This window comes from Papaver somniferum, chromosome 6 (genome assembly GCF_003573695.1).
Source record: "Papaver somniferum cultivar HN1 chromosome 6, ASM357369v1, whole genome shotgun sequence".
NCBI lineage: Eukaryota > Viridiplantae > Streptophyta > Magnoliopsida > Ranunculales > Papaveraceae > Papaver > Papaver somniferum.
This window is the reverse complement of record NC_039363.1, coordinates 49,843,899-49,852,966: the sequence shown is the minus strand read 5'-3', so window position 1 is coordinate 49,852,966 and position 9,068 is coordinate 49,843,899. Positions and strand designations below refer to the sequence as shown.

The 9,068-nt window shown below is 37.6% G+C and overlaps 2 protein-coding genes across 2 annotated transcripts; one reads left to right on the top strand and one right to left on the bottom strand.

Moving 5' to 3' along the window:
- Positions 1–321: 321 nt before the first annotated feature.
- Positions 322–2,814, top strand: LOC113287517 (ATP synthase mitochondrial F1 complex assembly factor 1-like). Its single transcript, XM_026536296.1, has 4 exons — positions 322–792; positions 1,671–1,750; positions 1,838–1,896; positions 2,198–2,814. The coding sequence occupies exons 1-4, from the start codon at positions 454–456 to the stop codon at positions 2,500–2,502; spliced, it is 783 nt and encodes a 260-aa protein (XP_026392081.1). The 5' UTR covers positions 322–453; the 3' UTR covers positions 2,503–2,814.
- A 632-nt stretch (positions 2,815–3,446) lies between these two features.
- LOC113287516 (cell division control protein 48 homolog C-like) lies at positions 3,447–8,857 on the bottom strand. The gene is made up of 10 exons (XM_026536295.1): positions 7,452–8,857; positions 6,533–7,137; positions 6,045–6,197; positions 5,380–5,496; positions 5,168–5,272; positions 4,531–4,596; positions 4,377–4,441; positions 4,050–4,251; positions 3,826–3,963; positions 3,447–3,733 (listed from the first exon to the last, which is right to left on the bottom strand). The coding sequence occupies exons 1-10, from the start codon at positions 8,419–8,421 to the stop codon at positions 3,707–3,709; spliced, it is 2,448 nt and encodes an 815-aa protein (XP_026392080.1). The 5' UTR covers positions 8,422–8,857; the 3' UTR covers positions 3,447–3,706.
- Between the last annotated feature and the right edge of the window lie 211 nt (positions 8,858–9,068).

Genomic DNA, 9,068 nt, shown 5'->3' with positions numbered 1-9,068 from the left:
ATCGAGGAGAAAGAGAGAAGAAGAAGAGTACGATGAACATATAAAATCTCACGATTAAATTTAATTTCAATAATTTTGGGTCCGGGAATAATTTTTTCCTAAAAAATGGGTGCGCGCCTTTAGATTTCTGGGCGTGGGTTTCACAGTTGAAGAAATTGGAAAAATGGGTCTCCCTGTAATTTTCACTTATAGTATTTTGTTATTAGGTCCCCAAGAGTAGTCCTGAAATCAAGACTCAATACTGGAAATTGAGAGTCTGAATCGAGACTCAAGCCCAACTAGCAGAGTCCACGACATTCCTGGCCCTGGCGTCCAATATGAAGCTCCTCTTTGTTCTCTCTCCTTACACTCTCAGAGTCTTCCATTCTTCTTCCAAGTTTTAGGGTTTATTCCCTGTGTTTTTAGTTACTAGAATCTGAATTTTATTTTATTTGTATTTAATTTACGGTGTAAATGGAGATGATGAATCGGATTTCGTCAAGATTCTCAAGATGTTTGATATCTTCGATGACTACTCTTCTTCATTTTGATTCCTCCTCCTCTTCATTAGGAAGACACTCCTATAACACTTTTTCTCTGCAAAGCTATGTCCAAACTCCCGATATCCAAGAGAATCTAAAGAAAATGATTCCAGGAAATAACATGAAATGGGGTTCACTTGGTCCTTCTAGAGATTATTCGAATTTCGCATCTGGGTTCACGCCTTTGCAACAGAAAACATTGAGTTCAATTCTTGACATTGAGAGAGCCAAGAATTTCTCACCAGAAGATCTTGCTGACATTTGGGATGATGTAATTTCTCTAACTCTTTTTCCAGTGATATTTTGTGTCGTATTTATTTATTCTCTCTTGATGGAAATGTTTGGTTATTTTTTCTTACTCTGCCATGATCAAGATTTAAATGAAGTTACCATTGTGGTAACTGAGAAGCGCTAAAACAGCTGAGTTTCTAAAAGCTAGATTTGCATTGTAATATTAATGAGCATTTGCTTGTCTAGGCACTAACGTAGTTTCCGCCATGAGTCTGTATGAACTTAAGAATCTGACACCTTGGTTGAATATTCACATGCTTTCCTCCCCCAACCATTATATACGTGGACGGCATCTCCACTGTTTTCTTTGTCTCTATGGATGGAACCTAAGTAAGGGAAGATACTTATGGAAAAACAACAAGACACAACTGTAATCCTGTGTCTATCTATGGATCAGTGGCATGTATTCTAATTAAATCTAAACAATTGTATAAATCCGATAGTTGGCTGAAGTGATAACAGTGCTGATATCACCATATTTCTAGGCACTTCATCACATGGAAAGAAGCATTAGTTGATTTGGCACCAATAGGGCACAATTAGCAATTTAACACTAAGTAGATGCAACATAGCGGATGAATTGACAACACATAGTAAGCCGCCATTCAAAATCTTGTATTTATGTGTATAAGATGTGGTTCCTTAGTATTGCTTATACACTCTTTGTCAGATACGCAACGTATACTCAATTTATCATTTTGTGTTTATCAGTCTTTATACTGGCCTGGTGACCATATTCTGAAAGTTGTCCACTACACCTCATGTTAATATACTTGTATTATCATCAGAAGGGTTGCACTTCACTTCTGTTTTGTTTATGAGTAATGAAAAGAGTTGTTCTTTTGTCTCATATTTCAGTATCACTTGGGGAGAGGTCATATTGGTGTAACGATGAAGGCGAAATTGTATCACCTAATGAAGCAAAGAGCAGTTACTTGGTAAACAGTTTTTTCTGTAGCTCTGCTTCAATTTTCACATGGCTCTATAGTTTTACTCACTGCAAGTCTTCTCTTGTTTTTTTCTAGCCGGCATTTTGTCGTTCCTTTATGGAAAGGAAGTGGTTATCTAACAATGTTCGTTCAAGGTTCGACTCCAATCTACTAATTCCTGTAATTTTGTTGTATATGTTAATGGTCACCGTTAAACCTCGAAAATGAGTTCCTACTTTAGCTTCTCTTGACCTGGTAATCGTATCCATTTATTTCTCTATTATCTCTTAACTATCTATGGGTGGAAGTCTATACCACCTTAGAGTAAATGCAGGATGCTATATCTTGAAAATGCAATTATCAGTTTGTTCTTCGAAATATTTAGTAAGAAAATGAAACTTTTTGTGCTTGTTACATTTTGCCTCTTTCTTTTATTGAAAAAAACTGTTTTTTCAGTGCAGATGCCACACATTATTTTCACTGGTCTTGAAGATTACAAGGCAAGAGGAACTCAAGCAGCACCCTATTTCACAGCGACATATTTCACAGAATTTGCAGAGACCAAGGATATGGTGCTCGTCCGTGGGGATGTTGTTTTCACCAGCAAGCTCACTGATGCGGAGGCTCAATGGCTTCTTGAGACCACTCAAGCTTTCTATCTGAATGATGCCAGGTACAAACTAGTTGAACAATTTAACAAACAGACTCGCGATTTTGAGTTCAAGGATGTGTTGAAGGCACTGGATCTGCCAGTGGGTTGATTTGCTGATAGATCTCCATTCCCCTATTATACCCATTGGTGACCACCCCCAGAAGGAGCTTTTGGAATGTGAGTGCCTTCACCTGCTGCCAGATTCCGGTGTTCGGTTTTGTTTAGGTAATAAGGCAGAGGCACGCAATGGTTCTGGAGCTTCATTATTTTTTCTCCAATTTAATTTTGACGTGTCCCATAATTTTATCACTTGGGTTGGAGTTTTATTAGTGTTGTTTTGTAAAGCTAAGACCACCAGACCCCATCATACGAGGGTGTAAATGATATTGCTCTTGCACTGTAAGTATATTTATCATGCTAATGTTTTGTTGTTTTTTTGAGATTAAAAATTGAAAAGGCTGTGCATTTTTTGAAAAGAAAAAGCTAGAAGTACAGAGTAAGGGAAAGCACTTAACTAGTGCAACAAGAGCGCCGAAGACTCTATAAAGCAAAAAGGCTTGTTCAAACACAGCTACAAACCTACAGGCTACAGACAAAAGCCGAACTATGCCAACCAAAAACAACCAACAGCAAAATCCCTACACTAGGTAAGAGCTAGGGCCCAATTTTTTTCACCGAGTTCCATTCTCCACCTAGCTCCAGATTTTTTAGTATACTTGTATTAGTCTTCCGTCTAGCCATCTCCAGATCTTTTCTAGTCTTGGTTTGGCACTTCACGATTTCCCCATACAAATTTGATTACTTTTCTTCCTTCTTTTGGTCAATCGAGGCACCACCAATCTATCAACCTGTTGAGCATTAGATAAATGCCTACACTTCTCAAATTTTGAGATGTCACCACCGCCTAGAGTTTATCAAAAAGCTGGAAGATTTCACCACCTTGGCATCAGTTGATAATCCAGCAATAGACCAAAATGTCTTCAGTTGCAAGGGTACCAGAGACAACGAGACCATCAATATATGCTTATCAATGGCAACAAAATTTAGGTGGGCTAGTGACGAACAACGAATGTTTTTAATTTTTGGTGCCAAATTCTTTTTTTGTTATTTCTAAATAAGGTTACATATGCTTTTACTCTTGCACCTTAAAACATGGTGAACCTAGGACAAAATTTCTGCTTCGGACTTGGATCCAAATTATAACTCATTTTTACACTTGGGATACAAACACAAAGTGTGCAATTCCATGACAACAAAAAAATTGGTTTCTTCATATTCAGTTGTATAATCATCCTCATCTCCGCCTGAATGCCTTATAGTTTCTCATAATATCTTCGTTGCTGCATTCAGGAAACAAAAAATTCAATAATTAATGACAAGAAAGATTAATCTCACTCAGCACGATCATAAAAAAAAAGCTGAAATAGGTGACCTGGTCTGAAACAGATGGTGCAATTTTCTCCACTGCTCGATCAAAGTGTGTTTTGTTGATCATCCATTTATTCCTTTCAAGACTGCCATCCCCTGACATTCGCTTCTCTTCTAGGGCAATCATGGCAGCTTCATTAATCTGTACAGCATAAGATCGAAACAATAAGAAATAACATAATAAGCTGGATGTCAAATACATGCAACTTTAGAGCAGGGTATGCATACCACTGCGGCAAGATCAGCTCCACTTAGATTCTCATAAGCTTCTTCCCGCCCAATAGCAACCAAATCTACATCCTCCGAGATAGGTTTATTCCTGGCAATGGCTTTTAAAATTAACCCGCGCTCTTCAGGACCCGGCAGAGGGACATACATGTGTTTCCCCATTCGCCCTGGTCGTTTGATAGCTTCGTCCATCACCTCGGGTCTACAGGTACATACCACAGCAGGATGTTAGATATCAAAAGAGCTAAAGTTATTTGTATGTTGTTGTTTTTTTACTTCACTTCTTTTTTCTGGATCAGGAAAGTAAGAAAGTTAAAAGCTGCAAACCTGTTTGTCGCACCAATCACAAAAACGCCTCGCCGTTTATCAGCCCCATCTAGCTCTATGAGTAGCTGAAATCGCAAACCAAAGATCCAAATCCATTTAAGATAACATGTCGAAAATGTGAAATGTAACAGACTGGCTTTAAAATATATCTAACCTGGGTCAAAGGTCGCTCAACAACCCATCCCCCATCTTTTCCCCGCTTTGTTGTCAAAGCATCCACCTGAAAAGAATAGCAACGTCTTTTGGAAGTTACAAAATCAGGAATTATGCAAGTCTTGCCGAGTTGCCGTTAGCGTGCAACTGAAGATGGCTGCCTTCTAGCAGCTAAAGATAAACGCAATACTTCGTTGAGACTGAAACATTGAGATGAAGGGGCCTAATGTGTTGAGTTCAACAACTGGCAGCAAGTAATTTACTGAACCATGCATACATAGAAAAAAAGGGAAAATATCTTGCAAGATGCACATGACAAATGAGTGGTGCACAAAGAAAGCGTTCATTTTTCTTATATTCGAAAGTACGCCAACTTTAACAATGGCATGTAGGTTAAGAAAAATATGTTTACAGCATATGATCAGGCTCAGCAACATCGGTTATGAACGTAAGTAGGTAATACTCTTATTACCCGCTGTCAGTATTCCACATTCACATATTACAAATCAACTATTCAAGTGAAGTGACAGTTAAAGTTACTGGATTTGAGCCATACTTAGATAGGTACACCAGGTGTGCTTAGCCTTATAAGACATAACAAACAGACATTGGAGAAGGTGCAATAAGAGTCTGCATACCTCATCGAAGAAAAGAATGCATGGAGAACATGTCCGAGCACGACTAAAAATTGTTCTAACAGCCAACTCACTCTCTCCCACATACTTGTTCAAAAGTTCAGGGCCCTATTTGGTGATCAAAGTTAAAATGTAATTTAGAACGAAACAAACTACTAAAATATGTCCAATTCTTAGGAACAACAAAAACGGAAATATGGGAGGGAGGGAGGGACCTTAATGTGTATAAAATTTGCTCCAGCCTCATTTGCTATAGCCTTGGCAATTAGAGTTTTACCACAACCAGGAGGTCCATATAGCAAAAATCCTTGCTCCAAATCTACACCAAATTCCTAAAAAATTGGAGCAAATGATAAATTCAAAATAATGTTGATAAACCAAGGATTATATATCATTTCAAATTGCAGAAAAATTGCGATGGAAAAACTGGGATCACACTTAAGTTTGTATTCGTACGACCAAATGAATAGGTGCAGACGAAAGAACATAGCAGTAAGTAATATTATAAGAAGAAGTACATGGAATTTAGACGAAAAATAAAACAAGTGCATAAATATATAATTAATTAGGCAAATGATGACAATGTATTCTTTTTGATGCTTAAGTTATCTTTCTCCCTTTGTTTTTCCCCAAAACATATAATAAATAGTATATATAGGATACGCTGTGAGTGGATAAGAGCTTCATGCCCCCAAAAGACATAGAGCTGCAGATCATCGCTTCATGCTCTGGTTTCAGTGTTACATGGATATGAGTGCAAAAACATGAATACGTCAATCACGTACAGAGAGGAGTATCTATTAAATCGTAACACATCAGTATTAAGTTATTGCAGACACTTAATGTTGCACATAAGGATGACACTAAACATACAACTTACATCAAATTCCTCGGGATGTTTTATACGGCTAACGATATACCGGTCAAATTCCTTTCTCAAGAGATCCAGCCCTCCAACATCCTCCCACTTAACATTAGGAATAGCTGAAAATCCTTCTCTTCTCGAAGATGGTTGAATCATTTTTACTGCGTCCTGCACATTTGCAAAAACAAGATAAATAAAATGTCATACTTAAATGAACCTATGGCTTTTTTCATACAACGATTTTTCAAGGAAAAATATAAATGCGGACATACACAGAAAAGAATCATTATGGTATGAGGTGTAATAGCATTCTTGCAGATTGAACTTTTTGGCACAAAGGAAAATAATAAAAGAAACAACAACACCGTGAATAATATAAGGTAGTCAAAGAAGAATTATAAAAATAATTTACCCCACATAAGATAAGAATACATGGGTTTCCACATGTGAAAATGTAACCGAATTTATACCTGGCGCTAAATAATTGTTAGTTTTGAGATTACCTCAAAATCACCCATGCTAATGCTGAGCCCTTCCATCTCTCCAGCTTCCCACGGTTGCCTCCACCAGTCTGCATTGGTGTCTTCATAATTAGGTTTCCTGCTATCAATTATCCTTTTCATTGCAAGATTACCAGCCTTGTTAACCAATGCTGACAAGTCAGCTCCAACAAAACCCGGTGTAGCTTTAGCAATTTTTGCAAGATCAAAATTACAACCCATCTCAAGTCTAAGATTACGAGATAACACAGACAAGATTTCAGCCCGTGCATTTTCATCTGGAACACCCAAAGCAATCTCTCGATCAAATCGTCCGGGCCTTCTGAGTGCAGGATCTACAGCATCAGGTCTATTTGTGGCTCCAATTACAAGAACATAACCAGGTTTTTTCCCAGAATTTGTTGAGCCTGAAACTGCGTCAGTTGTTCCTAGGACTTCATATGACTCATCCATGCAAGTCAATAGTTGCGTCACTATTCGTTTTTCCATCTCCCTCTGTAGATTTTCCCTTTTTGAAGCGATAGCATCAATCTCATCAATGAATACAATAGAAGGAGCAGTCCTATATGCTTTTGAGAACAGATCACGTATGTTCTCCTCAGATGCACCTGAAGCATTTAGTATGTAAAATAAGACTTACGAAACCAAATATGAAACTCATTGAGCTAAATCCAAACATTCCTAATGGCACAATCAAACTACAAAGGAGGAGAAGGACACATAGCATTGAGCAACAAGTACTGAAGGATTCATTAACTAATAGTTGTTTCTTGGAGCGTGTGTATTTTCTGGTTTGCTTGAGTGGTCTTTCTATGTTCGTAAGATATATAACTGCTGACCAAAAGCCATAAGTAAAAGACAAATTACAAAGAGATTGACACGTTAATTTGTATCAAACAATCATAACAATGGAATTTCATACCTGAGACACCAGAAACCACTTCAGTAGCCGATATTTTGTAAAATGGAATTCCAGTTTCGTTAGCAATAGCATGAGCAAGCTTAGTTTTCCCACATCCAGGTGGTCCATGCAACAAAATCCCAGCCAGAGGTTTAACTCCCAAGTGCCGAGGCAATTCTGGATGGCAAAGTGGAAAAATTATCTCATCGATCAACCCATTCAGAATCCCTTTTAATCCTCCAATATCCTTAAATTTTGGCCCATCCTTGACTACCTCATTGTCATCATTCTTGGATTCAGTATCTCCAACACTCTTTAAATGCCTCAATTTACCCTTCCCTGTTCTTTCACCTTTACCTGGCCCCATCATTTGTGTCTTCTTCTTTGATTTAGTTTCAACTTCAATTTCCATATTCTTATTTTCTAAATTCTCACGCTTTGGAGTGTAACTATCCCTAAGCATTTTCTTCATCAAATCCTCTTCAGGTTCAAATTTGAGCCCATAAATTGCATCTTCAGATGTCAAATCATCTCTATCTTCGTCTTCTTCCGAAACTTCATCACTTGATGAAGAAGACACTGAAGGTGATGGAGAATCCTTAAACTTCATCCTCCGCTGAAGGTGTTTATCTTCTGTACGACAAAGACGCTCTTCACTTTCATCACTCTTTTTCTTAAATTTCTTACGAGCAGGACTTCGAGAAGCAGAGCTAATTTCATTGTCAACGTCGTCGTCATCATCATCATCGTGATAATCACTACCTTTTATAGAAGGAGATGCAGAGAAATTTCTTCTTCCCTGTTGCACTAATAATGCTCGTTGGACACATTTGGTAAATGGGGCAACCTTTTGACGCTTATAATCGGGGAAGTTAGTCTGAAGACGTTCAACAATTTCATCAACTCGTAATTTACTAAGTTTACATGATTCAATTCGCCGACGAAGAACGAAAGGACTTGTAGAAGGAAGAGAACCTTTACCCTTAGTCATCTTTACAAAGTACAAATCTTAGATACAGCAAAACTAAATTAGGGTTTACCTGGAGTCGATATCACGATTGCAGCGCCACGAGCTACTGCAAGTCTCTAACTCCACCTCCCTTTCTTCTAGGGTATAGGACGGATTGAGATTTAAGAAGCCAAAGCTGTATTAGGGTTTACTTGTAATGCTATTTCCCCTTTTCTCTCTCCCCTTTTCTCTCCGACAAGGAAAAAAAAACTACTTTCTTCAATCGGTCTGGTTTTGGTTTGATTTTTCAGATCTACCGGACGGATCGAGTTTGTTTCCTTGTATATATTTATCTTTCAATAAAGAAAAATTATGATTTTCTGATCGGTATGATGGTTTCACAATACTATCATGATTTGTTTTCTTATTCTATTATTGGGGTTTTTTTGGTGAACTTGGATTTGCATTGTTTTCAAGCATGTTATGGATGAAAAGAATCTAATTTAGGCATATTACTTCCCTTTTATGGAAGCATCTGATATATTTAATGGTCAAGAAACAAAATGGTTTGAAACCATTATTTCAACAGGCTTCAGAAGTTTAATACGATTTTCTTATTTCGATTCTTTAAGTTTCGATTGTAAATCTTGTATTATCTGTATTATCCTGTTTATTGATGTAATTGATCA

Coding starts and splice junctions, on each gene's coding strand:
- LOC113287516 (XM_026536295.1), bottom strand. CDS start 8,421: ATGACTAAGGGTAAAGGTTCTCTTCCTTCTACAAGTCCTTTCGTTCTT. Junction 6,198..6,532: donor TTAGCATGGGTGATTTTGAG/GTAATCTCAAAA, acceptor GCAAATGTGCAG/GACGCAGTAAAAATGATTCA. Junction 5,273..5,379: donor CAAATTTTATACACATTAAG/GTCCCTCCCTCC, acceptor ATCACCAAATAG/GGCCCTGAACTTTTGAACAA.
- LOC113287517 (XM_026536296.1), top strand. CDS start 454: ATGGAGATGATGAATCGGATTTCGTCAAGATTCTCAAGATGTTTGATA. Junction 793..1,670: donor TTGCTGACATTTGGGATGAT/GTAATTTCTCTA, acceptor CTCATATTTCAG/TATCACTTGGGGAGAGGTCA. Junction 1,751..1,837: donor AAGCAAAGAGCAGTTACTTG/GTAAACAGTTTT, acceptor GTTTTTTTCTAG/CCGGCATTTTGTCGTTCCTT.